This window comes from Toxotes jaculatrix, chromosome 15 (assembly GCF_017976425.1).
Source record: "Toxotes jaculatrix isolate fToxJac2 chromosome 15, fToxJac2.pri, whole genome shotgun sequence".
Taxonomy (NCBI): Eukaryota; Metazoa; Chordata; class Actinopteri; family Toxotidae; genus Toxotes; species Toxotes jaculatrix.
The window spans coordinates 14,857,981-14,873,620 of record NC_054408.1 but is presented as its reverse complement, the minus strand read 5'-3'; the positions used below and the strand labels follow the sequence as shown (position 1 = coordinate 14,873,620).

Genomic DNA, 15,640 nt, shown 5'->3' with positions numbered 1-15,640 from the left:
TGCAACTCCTGTTGCTTCCTGATCCCTCCCCTCCCTCCCTTCCTCTCTCTAGCATCTTTGGCTTGAATGGGATAAACATGTTGGCAATGATTTTTCTATCAGACTTTCAGTCCTACCACCATCTGTCTTTGCAAGAAATTCTGAAAAATTGAGCTGTGTTGTTTGAAAAACAGCAGCCTCCTTGTGCTCCGTGCTGTAAACCCAACCTGCCGGTACGCAAAGAAACATGCGGCTAGAAAATACAGTGAATGTGTGTGGACATTGCAAAATTGATAAACCTTTGTTTGATCAAAGGATTTTGATGAATCCTTTGCAAGAAACATGTGGTCAGCTCAGCTGAGGTCAGATGATTGACTTGGTCTGTCCAGAACATTTCACTGTTAGGCCATAAAAATTCCTTGAGGACGACCGTCTTATCTGCAGAATGAAGCACCATTCACTGAGCTACAGAGTTTTGAAGAAAAGATTTTTCAGCCTAACGATGGCCTGATGCTTCATCAAATGAAACCAATAAAACGGGTCAGCAGTGTCATGAACAGAACAAGCCAAAAGATCAACAATGTCATAAACTGACAGTAATTTCTCAGTAGATAAGTTACTGACCCGAAGAGCACTAGAAGGAGAGCGATGGCACCCAAATTTTGCCGTTCTGTGAACGCTGGAATCTGGAAGGCTGCAATCACACCAACAGTCAAAGTCACAGGGATCAGATAGATGACCTGTCAAAAAAAAGATAAAACATGATGTAACACCACAAAGGGATATCATTCTCCCAATTTATCATGAATCAGTCTGTTAAAAATATATAAAAGCTTTCATATTTAGTGAATACATTTGTTTTTATTAAGCATGTCTATCTTCTGAAAGGATCTAATGAGTAGGACATGTTTTTCATGTACATTTACAATCTAAAACACAGGGCAGTGATACACCATGACTATGTTTGGTTTTGCTTTTTATTGAGCATAATTGTGATCCACAAGGATTCGACTACATTAACTAAGTTAGTGAGATGTTCATTTGGGTCTGCCGTTAAGCAATAAGATGACGTTACCATGTCATAAAAGAAGTTCACAGCCCAGTAGAAGGGCTCGCTGATGCCGGCAATGTGCTGGAGCCTCTTGGAGCCACTGTGGTGCTCGCTCACTTCATAGATGGCGAAACTGGCTGTTGTGATTGAGTAACCCGTCAGCACACACATAGCCACAAGGATGTGGAGCATTCCCTGAACACTGTGAGGAAAAAAAAATAGGATCATTCAAATGACAGTGACAACACTGACAACATTAATTATCAGGCACATCCATAATCTTCCATGTTTATCATCATTCACCTGCATAAACTCTATTAACGGACAATATATTGTGTTGTGCTCCTGTAGTTTAACTTTTTTTTTTCTGTACTTACTGTAGGAAAGTTCTATAGCAGCTACAGGTTCAGATCCAAGGATTACAAAGCGTGCCAATCAATATACTCTGGTGTGCTGAGTCACTTTGAATGAGGCAACCTGGTGTAATTCTTTTCAGAAAACAATGGTCCTCCTACAAAGTATCATACCGTTGCCTACTGGGACTTGACTCATTTGAACTATTAAAGTGGCTCACAATAAAGTGAATTCCATTAATAACAAACCGCTCTGTTAAAAGAGATGCTTGTGCCTCAGCCCTGACAACATAATGACTGCAAAAGAAACAGATGGCTTTGAGTTGAGAACAACTTCACACTGCTGTTGCTCTATAGTCAGTGAGACGAGTGGCTCTGCTGAGAGGCTGCGGAGCCTATTGTCCAGACAAGACCCCAGACAGCAAGCTGAGGCTGTGATCCTTCAGTTACTCTTAACCCAGTGCACTCATTCAAACTTTCTTGATTCCACTAACTGTTCATCTCCCATGCTCATGTGCCAGCCCTGCATGCTACTTTAGTACTTTTACCTCTCTCCTATGACTTGGACACACCACCACCAAAAAACAAAATACACTCCTCCTCAGTTCCCCTTGTCCCTCTGTCTCCAGCCCCTCTTGTCTTCTCCCTGGCCACGTTTATCGCTTCAATCTCCCCACACCTGCCATTTTCTACCACCCGCCCACCAGATGTTCCCAGACTTCACCTGTGCTTCGCTGTTCACTCACACACCTGTTCCCGTTACCTCATCACCCCAGCCTCTATTAAAACTTGCTGTTGTCACCAGCTCCTTGTTGGTTCGTCTGTTCATCTTCCTATGTATTTTCCTATATGGCTTCTACCTGCGTTTGGTTACCTGTTGCCTGCAACTGTCTGCCTGTCTACCCACCTGTCTGCTTGTCCACCTGTCTACCCGTAAGTCTGGTCTCTTCCACTCCAAACTAACTTCACTGCATCAGCCTGTCTAGCGTGTCTGCATTTGGGTCCTTCTGCCTGTGCTGTTATCAGCAACTGTGACAAAGCTGGCAGAGTGACCGAGTGGGAAGGAGAGAGACCAGCAGAGGAGGACATGAGCCCTGGCTATCCTCTGTAGCAAGGTAGCCAGCAGCAGCAACTACTGAGCGCTTGTTATCAGTATGGCCAAGATAGCCTTAGAATTTTTCCCATGGGCACAGCTACCACACTGTGAGAATCAAGACATTTGGAGTAATAAGCCTGCTGTGTCTTTAACACAGCTCAGGCCAAATCAATACATCTAGTGAGGCAGCAGAATCAGCCAAGATGGAGGGGTAATTGTGCACTTGCAGCTGCTGCAGTATCTTAGCAGGCTAACAGCTAATAAATGCTACGCACAGAAATAAATGTGGAGCATGTGGAGAAAGTGGAGGCCAGTAAACACCAAAATGGTCAGTGAGGTGCTTAGCGGTAATAAGGCTCTGGAGAGGACGGACCTTCTCGAGGCCGCAGCTTTGGCTCAATCCACTCTCAGAATGATTTCATTTGATCCACTGCAGCACACACGTTTGTATACATACATGTGACCACACACAGACCTGCAGTCTGGATCTCTAAAGCAGAATGTGGAGTATTTTAAATAAACCCATTTTGGGAAGTGGGGTAGAAACAATCCACCTCTGTGCCACCTTCAGGGTAAACACTCATTACATTGGGACTCTAATCAATAGTGCAAGCTCAGGGAAATCCATTTAGAAGATCAAATATGGGTAAATACTGCTGTCATGTGCCTCCCTGCCCTGAGTCCACCCTGACTTTAATGTCCTGAATTGAAAAGTAGGATGCTTCCATAATTTATCTTGGACTCAGCCAAACAGCAGTCGATAATATTCATCATGACGTGACTGATTTTGGAATATGTTCACCAATTAGAATGATAATAAGGATTTTATTTATTTATTTATTTATTTATTTTGCAAGAGCAGCCATTGATATTATTGTAAACTGACACTTCAGCAGAAGGAAGAATTTTTAAGAGTTGCCCTTACACTGCATCTTCATCATCCGCCCGACCAAAATACGGGTGGCTGGAGACTGAAATGGCTGTAATAGGAAAAAGCAGAGCATTATGTTAGCAATAGAAAAACAACGGCATACACACTATTTTTCAGCACAAGAGCTAAATGAGCAGTGATATTCTCTTAGCCTGGGACACACTCAGTTGAAAAATACAGTGCAAGATGATTTCATTTGCCAGTGCACACAAAGGAAATTGAATTTTCTTTATCATTTTTTTCAGGGTCTTCTAGATGCTCACAGACACGAACTGCCTCCCCTACATGTCCCTGCTTACATTTCCTGATATAGAAGAGTATGAGTTCACCCAAAGCACAGCAGCGCCGGAGGAGGTTGCAGGTTCAGTGCCTTGCTGAAGGACACTTTGGTGGAATTGATGGGTTTTATCAACTAATCCATGGATGGATTAGTTGATAAAACCCTGGATGTTCCCTAAACTGGTTTGTATCTTTTCCAATGGAAAAACAACTACTGCTGCAACTAACAGTGATATTGATTATCAAAGCATCTTAAATTTCTTGATGAACAGATAAATTAAGTCTGAAAAAAGTCAAAATATTGAAAAAAAAAAAAAAAAAACATCACAATTTGAGTGCCCCAAGTGATGTATCTAAATTGCTAATTTTGTGTGATCAGAAGTCCAAATCCCAAATTTATTATTTATGCTGTCAAAGAGGGCAAAGAAAACCACCAAATACTCACATTTGAGAAGAACCAGTGAATTTCTAGTCATTTTTGCTCAAAAATGACAATTAATTGATTATGAAAGTTGTTCCTGATTTTTTTTTCTTTCCCTTGATTGAATAATAGATGAACTTACTAAATGAGGAAAAATGGGTCATGATTTATAACATTTTTGTAACATTTTAATTCTCACTGCCTCAAGCTAAGGCTGTTTTTCCCTTCATTTTTGAAAGCATTAAATAAGGATTATTTTCTGTTCACATCCTCTAAAGGTGGGCTTATTAAACACTTGTGTATTTTCTCTGGATTATGGGGCAGATAGACTTTCAATTCTGCGTGAAAGAGTGGCATGAAAAAACAGTTTGACGCAGATGTCTGTGGGGTCCCAACCCAGGGTTGATACTGCAGGACACAGTGTCAGGGTTAGGACTTCACGTTTGACAGAGAAATGATCACCTTGAAAAGTAATCTCCCTGGATCTCCACCCCTGACACTGCTGGGAGTTTGCAGGTAACATTTAAATGATTATACTCTACCCTCAAGCACTTTTATCATCGATCGGGGAGGAAATATGTCGTTAGGTGTGTGCACTGTATGTTTTTATGAGCATTTACATTTACATGCGTTTGTGTGTGTGTGTGTGTGTTCACATTTGTGTACTCCTGCCCGCAGGCAGATGGTCAGGGTGATGCTCAGAGCTGAAACAGCACTGAAAACGTGGGCCAGCCTCGTTCTCTTTAGCATAGCTCCCTAGTGAGCAGCATTCATCAGTATTCACAGTGCATAGTGATGTGAGTCTAAGGACACACAGCACCCCCTGGCTTTAATCCAGTGAAATGAACCATGAGTAAACACACTGTTTACAGCCTTCTTTATATTTAGTCTACAAAATGCACTGGGTGTTCAGTCAGTATCACCTTCAACTAATGTGCATCCCGTCTGCACAATCCCAGTCATGTCTTTTTCAAGTGTTTGAGAGTCTGCATGAATTCAACATAATCCCAACAAATATAATGTGTATAGACCTTTTCTAAAATCACTAAAACAATAATAAATAAGAGTAAGCAGAAACAAATGTATCTTACAAAGTCAAAAAAAATTAGATAGCTGTGATCTTTACTTTCATTGCCTTTGTATGTTTAGAGTTCTTGATCAGTTAAACTGAAATCTCAGACTGTGTTTACCGTATTTACGTGGATCCTTGTCTGCTGGAAGATTGGAGCGTAGGATAATGTTGTTGAGGCTGTTTAAGTATGCTGGCATTGTGTGATGGCCCTCAGGATTGAACCAGACCTACACCCATGCAAGCACAAACACAGACAGGAACACACACACACACACAAATGGAAAACAATCACTCACAATGCTACAGATTAGGGTGTGCAAGTCTACTACATCTCTACAAAATGCAGACGTCATCATCTGAGGAAATTTACACACTAAAACAGAGGCACAATTGCTGCAGTAAAGCATATTTATGATGACACTGATGGTATAACAATGCAGCGCCATCTGCGAGCCTTGATCTTGCAGACAAACAACTTTAGTTAGGATGTCATGTTTTCACTTTAAACAACTCATCAGTACAGCAATTAAAGTGATAATGAGACAGGCGGCGGGGAAGCAGGAGAGAACATTACCTTAGACAGACTACGGTTTTTGGGCACTGCTCTTAGGTCCATTTGCAAGTCCGGAGGAAGCTGCATGCCAAAATCAAAGCCACCATATCTGAAAAAACAAATGGGACATATATCGATCAAAACAAAGAGCTCCCAGTGCTGCTGAGAAATTAGACATGACACACTGTGTGTCTTGCTTGAGCCTCAGCAAATATTATTTGCAATCAATAGCCATTACTCTGATGGAATAAAATAAAATAAATAAAAGTCATCATCATCATCATCAAATTAGGCTAATTTATCAAAATGATGTAATAATATGAAATATAATTCTAAAATGGGCAAAAGAGTATCTATTACCACTCAGAGCACAGCTTTATGCAACTATAAATGATGCATGGGCTGAATTCTCAATGTGGCTACATTAAGAAGATGTAAACATAGGCTGCATTCACCTGTTCCTGATGAAGTCATTGGCTGTGGCCACCAGGTAGTTCTCCACATTGATGCCACTGAGGTTGTAGACAATCTGAGACGAAGGGATCTTCTCATGCGGCGGCTGGAAGTTGTCCCCATTACAAATCTGCAGCATATGGAAGAGACAGGGACATCACTCTTGTCCTTCTTCAAAGAATCATGTGCAAACACACACACACACAAACACTGTTCTCTGCGACCCAAGTCTCACCTGTTCCTCACTGGTGCATTTACAGATGCTAAACGGTTTGGAGCTGTTCCCTCTGGAACTCCACTTGTGTGTGTTTCTCGTGCAGACCCTTAAAAAGAAACATTCGCAAAGTGAAATGGTGGGAGTCTGCAGTGCATGATAATGCCACAGGCCTATCCTTACACACACCCAAGAGCCCATCTCGAAACTGAGTTAATGATGTCCTGCACCAATACTAAAAACCTGTCTACACATCATAACAAAAAAGGAAGACAAGGGCAAAATCTGCAAGCATTCACAGAGCATTAAACAAGCTGTTTAATCTGTGCTGTAATATCATATTGTGTGAAATTGTGTGTGCTTCTGTGGTTTGATGTTCAACTCCCCCACATTTTGTTTTCTGCCAAATGTTTTCAGGGACACTTTGTGCAGATCAAAAGCATTTGTAGCAACACACGTCTGCACACTTGCACACTCAAATGCATCCTGTTACTTTAGATATAAATTAGTGGACAACAAAGACCCACGGAGGAAAGTCATGGGACCATACAGTGTTTGTGATTAAGGGGCATCATGAGCTAAACATGCTGGCTCTTTTGAACCATATGTTTTTTTTTTTTTTTGGCAGGGATTTTTAAAATGCCTCTGAGGTCTGGTTTGAGTGCCAACATTGATTTGAGTGCCTGTAAGGGGAAAATCTGTCCTATAAACACTGGGTGTTTATGGAATACAAATGATGCTCTCACATCACAGAGTCCTGCTGCAGGCTTTCAGCCACATACGTTGAGTTGAGAAGCAGAAAAATCAAGAGGAGGGACGTGAGAGAGACCAGAAACAGAGAAGCAGGAACTGGAGGGAGACAGACTAGTAAAATGAAACAAGGTGAGAGAGGAGGCATGAAAAGAATGACAACGAGCGAAATACGAAAACACTGTACCTGCTGAAAAGGATGGAACACTTAGAGAAACCGAGCAAAGGCACCCAGAGTATTGCTCACAAATCTATCACTTTCAGGGAAAAAAACAGCTGGCATTTGAGAAGCGATTACGTACGGGTTATCAGACTTGTCGAGGCAGGCGTTATCGATCCCAGGGAATGACAACATGGTATCCACCAGCTGGCTTGAGTTAGGATTTTGGTTACTGCGGAGACAGAAAACAATAAGTCAACCTCGATTCCAATGTAAGGCAGAAATTTTATAATAACAAAGAAACACAGACAAGAAGTTGGTGTATAAGATGCTAATGTAGCTTCGGCAGACAGACAAATTTGGTTTTATTTATTTCTTCATTCCTGAGTCTGGACATTTGATTTTCCAATTTGCATTTAAGTGGTTTTCTTTTATTTGAGCTCTCCACTGCCTTCAGACACAAGCAGAAGTATACTCATAAATAAATGTACAGATCGCTATGTTTGCATTGTTCATACAGGCAAGTAAGAACACATAGCGCTCTGAGAGAGGTCATAAAATTTGACACTCTAGTGTTAGAATAGCAGTTAAAATAGCAGAAGACTGAAGAATATTTGACCCTCAACTACTTATAGCCTCATTCATCAGCATCTGCCCCTCAGCTCCATCACTGATCTAATCAAAGATAAATAAATAAATAAATATCCTTTTACAATATCTTTTGTATATCAGACTAAAGAGAACTGGGTAGAGTGTTGATACAGTCTTTGATATGGATTGGCACCTAAGCATTTTCTGCCCTGCTGCATATTCCCTTGATCAAACAACAGCACTTCTCAAGAATGAAGACATCCTGACACTCTTAATCTCTCTAACTTTGATCTTACATCTCAGCCATCTTCACCACAATCATCTCTCTCACTCTCGTTCTCCCTCACTCCTCCCTGTCCTTAAGGTCCATCTGCCCTTCAACAAACTACAGCTTCAAATTGGTTTTCTGAACAAGTGAGACATGCCCCCCCTCCCCACACCCACACAAATGACGCAGGAACCCCACGGGTCAGCCAAGTAATGAGATGCATCAACCCTCCATCAAAGTTTCATCAAAATCAGACAGGGGTGTTGCAGTTAGTGCCTCCACGGTTTCAAAACTTGTAACTCGCTGTATTTACTTCTGTGTGCTTCCCTTCTCGATGCCCCCTTTTATTTCCCTTCCTATTAGAACTGACCTGAAGAAGGAGTAGCTTGGTCCGATGTTGTACAGCGCAGGGCTCAGCTCCAGCTCAGGGTAGTGTCGCAGATCGCTTTTGATGGATCCCAGACCCATTGCAAACACCACAAACAGAACAGGAAGCAGGACCTGGGAGATCAGGCCCTTCCAGTCTCTGCGGCTGTGGTGGAACCTCTTGATCAGTATGGCCGACATCTGCTGCCAGGCCAGCGCCATGCCGCACACCATGGATGATCCGGTAAGCTCTAAAAAACATAGGAGGGGAAATGGAGATAAGATTTTTATCATTTTGGTACTAATGTCCTTACTTTTTTTACTGTCTCGCTGACTTTATGATGCCTGCTGTTTCTCTCTAAGGCACACAGAGCTAAAGGTCAACAGGTAGATAGTATCGCAAAAGAAGTCAGCGCAATCCTTCAAGATGGGTGTCCAAACTGCACCTGTAGAACCAGGTTAGCTGGGTAAAATAAAAAGAGAATGCTTCAAAAGGAGAGAAGAAGGATGGAAGAAAGGAGGAACTCACTGATCCTGTCACCAAGGCTTTCACTGGGGTCTGAAGGGAAGCTGTCAATGGAGCCTGTGTCACAAACTGTCTCTGAGATAGACAAGGGGCCGTTGTCAGCCCCATTTTCTGTGTTTCCATGCGTCATCTGGAGGAACACCTACAGAAATAAAAACAAAACGTCAACATCTGTGTTTGTCAGAGAGCTTATCTAATATAATTTTATGGCTTATGACATGTTTACATGTCTGTGTGATAAAAAATTTAGGGGCACTGGCACATTTGCACAGGGAACACTTAAATCTCCCTCATCAGCTGTACATGTTTTCGTTTTTTTCTTCTTCTCTCCTCTTTGACTGCAGTGTAAACCCGTGTTTTCGTGTGGGGGTGTGTGTATGAGCATACCTCCTCTAGGGTGATGTCAGAGATGCCATAGCCCCCTAGCTGCAGGGCCTCTAGGTTAGAGTCCAGCGCGGTCAGGAGGGAGCGGTATGAGGAGGCGTTGGATGACGTGAAGGGGGGCAGTGAGTAGACCAAGTCTCCCCCCTGGGCCTCCTTCAGCCGTGCTTCAGGTATATGGGCTTGGATAAACGCCTTCAGTTCAGCATTGTCAATTTGTTCAGATTCTAGGTTCTGCATCTGCAGATAGAAAAACACACAGAGACACGCTTTATTTTCAACATTACGTAGCTTTACTCTACATTACATAGACTGCAAATCAGCTGCTAGTGACTTTTCTTTGTCTTTTTGCTCTCTGGAAACACATTTTGCCTGATTTTATCTGAGAGGTTGTTCAAATGACTGAGCCCTAACATGGAAACCTGAAACAGACGTACACAGAGAACACAGAGCCTGAAACTAATGCAGGAAACAGCTCAGTTACAGGATACTGAAGGAAACTTTGAGTTTGACCAAACTACAGTGTACGGCTGGGTTAATCAAAAAGCTTCTCACTGTGCGATCTCAGGTGCATCTTGTTGCCAACGCTGACACTGTACAGACGTAATTCATAAAGAACACTTATCTATTTGTCAAGATAAGGGAAAAAAAACTGTTTTCAACTGCTACATTGGGAAAACAGCTGAACAAAAAGTATGCGGAAGTCTGCAGCAGTCAGCACAGCACCATTTGTGTAGGGATTTAGTCTATCTAGCAGTTTTCCAATCAATGTGATACAATTCACACTGTTACAATATGTTGGGGAGATATAACTTAGAATTTATTTACACACAAGTAGCTCTGCCATTGTAATGCACTGTGAAATGTTTATGCTGGCTGTGCATTGTCCAAGATATGAACATCTGGGTAAGAACATCTGGAGATATGTTGTTACTTTCTCCCTTTTAAATGTTCTGGCAACACTTGCCTACTGGGGAAACATGGAATGTTTGACCTGAAAGAATATTTTAAAAAAATGTCTCTTAAAAAGGAAAAAAAAAAACATTTTCATAGTAATTTTGTGTCATTGAAAACAACATGCTGTAATTCTAGTCTACACAGTCAAACATGGGGACTGGATGCATGTGAGGATGGATACCTTCTTGGTGAGGGTGAGTTTGTAGCCCTGACCCAGCTTGTCTTTCAGGTAGAAGGGGGATCCGCAGCATTTTAATCCGCCTCTCTCCAGGAAGGCGATGCAGTCGCTCAGCACTTCAGCCTCATCCAGATGGTGGGTGGACATGATGATGGTGCGCTCTGAGAGGACACAGACATACACACATCTGCATTATTTTCATGTGCATTATTATATCGTTCCCTCATCAAAAACTACAACCAAAATGGCAGCTGCATGGAAATGTGTGACTATTATGGAACTCTATTACATGAAAATCCTGTAATTCTATGTCAGTGAAATGCACACAGTAAGATTATTTTTAATAGCCGAGCTAATCACGGAAGCTTTGTAGGAGTTTCAGGGCTTTGGAAGAGTGAAGGAACAACACACAAGCAATATTTAGATATCTTATGTCAAAATTATTCTGGATTTTCCTCATTTTCCCATCCTAGTGAGTATATTTTGGCCTTTTAAGTGTGGCTGCAGACACAACACACTCTATACACATCCAAATAAACAAACCCAAATCCAGGCATTACAAAAACCTAGCCACGCACAAGCTGTGTGAACACACACACACACAAAAAAAAACATCAGAGAAACAGGCGCACAAAGAGCAAGCGATGCAAAAAGTTTATTTTGAACTAGATTCCCCTGGCACCAAACTCTCACTAACATCTGAGACAGGGCCAATTACACAGGATATTTTCTACATCTACAATTATATGACATTTAGCAGTCTCCCTGCCATTAGTGCTGCTCCCCTTAGACAGCCGAAAGAAAAAGTACGTCGGGATTTATTTTAGATTAATTATATGCTAAACTTGAAGTAAGAAGCCTGAGCAACAGAATGCCCTACGGGATCGGTTCCAGGTTCATTGTTCTATCAGCGACTTTGGTGGAAAACACTAGAGCAAGAGTTTGTATGATCTGTGCTATGTGAATTTTAGGATTTTTATACAAGGATTAGGTTGATAATCTTAATAAAAAATAATTTGTCCATTTCAGTGTTACTCGCTGGCTGGATGTTACACAAGTAAGTAAGAAAGTAAGTAGACTGTAATTTCGAAAGCAGTTTTAAAAGCCAGAGTTGCAAGGTGCTTCACAGGTGCACATACAATACAATAAGACCCCTCAGGAGAGTAATCAAACACAGCAAAATAAAATAAAGTATTAAAAAAAGAACACATAATAATTTCTATTTTTAAAAATACCAGCGAATATAGGTGGCTTTATAAAAGCTTTGTACTTAAGTCAGTGTGATTCAGCCATTACTGGAAAGATACTGTATGTTCTATATGTCTATTGTTTGCCAGAAGCCTTGCTGCCACATTCTCCACCAATTACAGAAAATTACCAACCACTGCATCATTGAAGCAAGAAAAAAAATTATTTGCATTTGACAAGGCAAGGATGTGTGAATAAGTTGGTTGGCTCTGTTTTTCAGAAGCACTAATTTGAAACAGAAATATCTCTGATTTACAAGGGAAATTTCTGAACTCCTAGATTTCTCACTGAATCTGTTAAGTTATTTGTCAGTGGTCCAAGATGAGGGGGTGACACTGTTAGAAATATGATCAGGACCAATTACCCGAACTTCAGTTTTATCAGTATTCAGTTGCAAGACGTTAGAGGCATCTGCTCTTTGAAGGCAGGAAGGCAGCAGTGCAGGGAATCCTCATTGTTAAGATTTTTAGAAATAAACGAGACGAACGACTGGGAATCATCGATGTAATGACTGAAGAATGTTTTGAAGTGGCAAATAATGTGGCCGGGGGTTGCAGGTACAAAGTGAATAAAATCGGGCCAAGTATCAAGCCTTGCGGGACTCTGCATGACGTAAAAGAAGTGAGTACTTCTCTTATTTTGTTCTGTTCTCTTTTTTTCCTCTGCTGCTATTTGTTTCCATTCTATTAAAGGCAACAGTACTGGTATGTGGTTATAGGAATAATAGCAGCCAAGTAGCTGTGGCTTGGGGTTCAGTGGAGGGCTTGTGAACTCAAATGAACAGGAATGAACAACATCCTTTTTTTTTTTAAGTATTCATTGCAGTGTGTGTATCTGAGACACTCACGTTTCTTATGCTGGATAACAATGTCCCAGATGCTACGCCTGGAGCAGGGATCGACTCCTGTGGTGGGCTCATCCAGAACCACCAAGCGAGAGCCCCCTATGAAGGCGATGGAGATTGACAGCTTGCGCTTCATGCCGCCCGACAGGGTGCCCACCCGCTTGTGTCTGTGAGCGTACATGCCTGTCTCCTCTAGGATCCTGGCAGGGGAGCCAATGAAAAGCATTTAACATGGAGCACATGTTTTCTATGCATTACAGCCCAGTTTCTGAGTTATAGTTCCATCCATGCCATCATTTACCCAGGCTTTCTGAACTACAGGAACCAAAGGAGAGGTACAGCTTTTTGCCTTCAGGTTCAGGGTTATTGCTGCTTCTCTTTTCGTGCAGAAACCCTCCAGAAATAGTCTCATGATGCAACTGGGGGTTCAACCCGCAGCTTAATGATGCCACAGAATGAAAAATGATTTTTCTCATGCTTGCTCCCATAAGCTTATCCAAAAAGATACAGAGGAACAAAAGGAGATCAAATAAAATATTATAAAATTCTTATGGAAAATGTGAGCCTGAATCATTTCACAGCTCTTGAGAAGCTAAAGTGAACAATTATTGTGTCCTTACCACAGATTACTGTGGCACCAAGGCTTAGAGGTACCTGTGAATTACAGCAAGTCTAGCCATAAAATCTGTTTGAAAATGACCATATTTGAACATTACATAGACTTTTTTTTTTCCCCTGTATACCCAGTTCCTGGTGCAGAGCACTAGCTAATGTTCAGTATTAAACTCTTGTAGCCTCTGTCTATATTTCCTTTTTATTGGAAGAACCTGCCATCGACTGACCTAAGGACACCCTTCTTCAGCATCGGCCTGACAGATAAAATGGCACCGCCGCATCATGCATGACCCCTGATATCATCTTAAAGACACAATGATTGTGATATATTGAAGGTGATCTCTTGCTTACGTTCGGACTTGCTCATGCAGTTCCCTTCGTGACCAGTGTGGGGCCTTGATCTGGCCGTACAGCAGCAGGTGCTCCTTGGTGGTCATGTGGTCAAAGAGGACATCGTACTGCATGCAGACGCCCAGCTCTTTGCGAACGTCATCAATGTTGGTCTGCATGTCTCTGCCATACACCTCTATTGTGCCAGATGTTGGGGCGAAAAGGCCAGTCAGGAGGGACCTAAACACAGGGCATGATCCTTTATTATGTGAGGCACCAGACTACATACTAGACAGATTTATGAAATGAGATTCTGGTTCATGCAGAATTAGTTATGATCATCTCAGAGCAGTTTTTTTTTTCTTTTTTGTTTTGCTTATTTTATGCTTCCTAATTGGGGAAAGGTTAAAATATAAAATCAAATATGTAGTCAGCCAGGTTTTCAATTTCCTTTGCTTATATTTGCTACCTGGGACGCAAAAGGTTAAAAATGCCCTTTCTTTTTATTCTATTTTCTATTGTTTTATACTTTCTCACCAGCACAGCTTTGCTCTTAAATGCTGATTTGTTGGTCCCAGTAATATTATAGGTCACGAAATTCCTTCTTGGTTTTGGTTGTTTTCGACATTCTTCAATCTTATTCTGCTGCTGCACTTACTGTGCATTTCTCTGGATAAGAGCATCAGCAAAATGAGTCACATTTAAAATGTAAATGTAAGCGCTCCAGTAGATGAAGACCCGTCGGGCTAAGCACTACCACTGTTCACTTGCTGTGCCAGATTTGGACAAAACAATCTCCCCGTCAGCAGCAGACCCTTGAGATGATTAAAGGCACGCACAAATCAAATTTAAACGACACTGCGTACAGTACATGAATGGTCAAAATGCATTTGTATTCATCTTAGGATGCTGATAAAGTGAAATCTGACAAAAAGTGTGCCACACATACATGGTGGTGGTCTTGCCAGCTCCATTGTGACCAAGCAATGAAGTGACATGGCCCTCGTGGAAGGAAACATTAAGGTTTTGAATAGCTACTCGGTCGCCATATATCTTGCTGAGACCGTGGAGGGCAACGCCCACTGGGAACTCTGAGAAATCCTCCCCGGCCTGGGAGGAAAGAGTGCTCTGACCTGAGAAAAACATGGAGACAGAGGCAACCTGTAAATCAACGGGGGACAGGAATTAAATAAAGAGTGAGGGGGAAATATAAATGTAGCGAGACATCCGTGTTAGAAAAAATACATGACAGACCATGAAAGGGAAGACATCATGTTCCTGCTTCAAAACACAACAGCGGAGGAGACAGCATCGCTTATTGTTATCTGCCGCAGGATAATACAATGTCATTTTTTTTTTCTGTACCTTTTCCTTTGTTGTCAGAGAAGACAGGCTGGTTTTTCTGCATGATGTTGGTGAAGAGAAGTCCTTTGCCCGCCTTACTCTTTGGCTTAATGCAACAGCACAGGTCGGCCCAGAAGGAGGCTTTGAAGGGGAAGTACCATGGAGCCGGGATGCCATATTTTCCTGATGGGTGAAAAAAGAAGCAAACAGACTTCTCATCAGTACATGGAACATTATTTAGAGAAATGTTCCAAGCAATTCTTAAACTGCTGCATTCGCTTCGACTTCGACTAGGGGTTTAGCAATGAACACTTGACATTTTTTTAAGATAATCTCACCACTGTGAAAGTATAGAAAGAGTTTCAGTCAATGGTTTGATGATACTTTGATTTATTTACTTCTTGATTTAAGACCAATTTGCTTCCGTTTTTGAGGGTTTCTTTGATTTTTAGTGCTATGGGTTTTACCTGGGAAGACCATGCGGATGTAAGCACCGATGATGAAGTAGAGGATGGAGTCAATGAGCATCAGCCAGCACAGCCAACCGAATGAGGCTGTGTCATCAGCTATGGGTGAGGTGTATGAGTTGCTCCAATGAATTCCTAAGGACAGCAACAGCAGAATAGTTTTATATTGCCTTCCACTGACTCATTTGACTTGTTTGATGGTAGTCAGATGTC

At 41.7% G+C, this 15,640-nt stretch overlaps 1 protein-coding gene across 1 annotated transcript in view; it reads right to left on the bottom strand.

Moving 5' to 3' along the window:
* The window catches only part of abca12 (ATP-binding cassette, sub-family A (ABC1), member 12), a 60,807-nt gene that overhangs the window by 10,164 nt on the left and 35,003 nt on the right, over window positions 1–15,640 (bottom strand). Inside the window, exons 44-60 of the mRNA XM_041057858.1 lie at window positions 15,428–15,562; window positions 14,982–15,143; window positions 14,566–14,749; window positions 13,638–13,856; window positions 12,675–12,871; window positions 10,583–10,740; window positions 9,451–9,684; window positions 9,067–9,205; window positions 8,542–8,788; window positions 7,455–7,544; window positions 6,424–6,511; window positions 6,191–6,318; window positions 5,757–5,844; window positions 5,301–5,409; window positions 3,405–3,459; window positions 1,055–1,232; window positions 604–719 (exon numbers count right to left, since the gene is read on the bottom strand). Of these exons, the coding sequence (XP_040913792.1) occupies window positions 604–719; window positions 1,055–1,232; window positions 3,405–3,459; window positions 5,301–5,409; window positions 5,757–5,844; window positions 6,191–6,318; window positions 6,424–6,511; window positions 7,455–7,544; window positions 8,542–8,788; window positions 9,067–9,205; window positions 9,451–9,684; window positions 10,583–10,740; window positions 12,675–12,871; window positions 13,638–13,856; window positions 14,566–14,749; window positions 14,982–15,143; window positions 15,428–15,562 (2,527 nt within the window). The remainder of the gene's footprint in view (window positions 1–603; window positions 720–1,054; window positions 1,233–3,404; window positions 3,460–5,300; window positions 5,410–5,756; window positions 5,845–6,190; window positions 6,319–6,423; window positions 6,512–7,454; window positions 7,545–8,541; window positions 8,789–9,066; window positions 9,206–9,450; window positions 9,685–10,582; window positions 10,741–12,674; window positions 12,872–13,637; window positions 13,857–14,565; window positions 14,750–14,981; window positions 15,144–15,427; window positions 15,563–15,640) is intronic.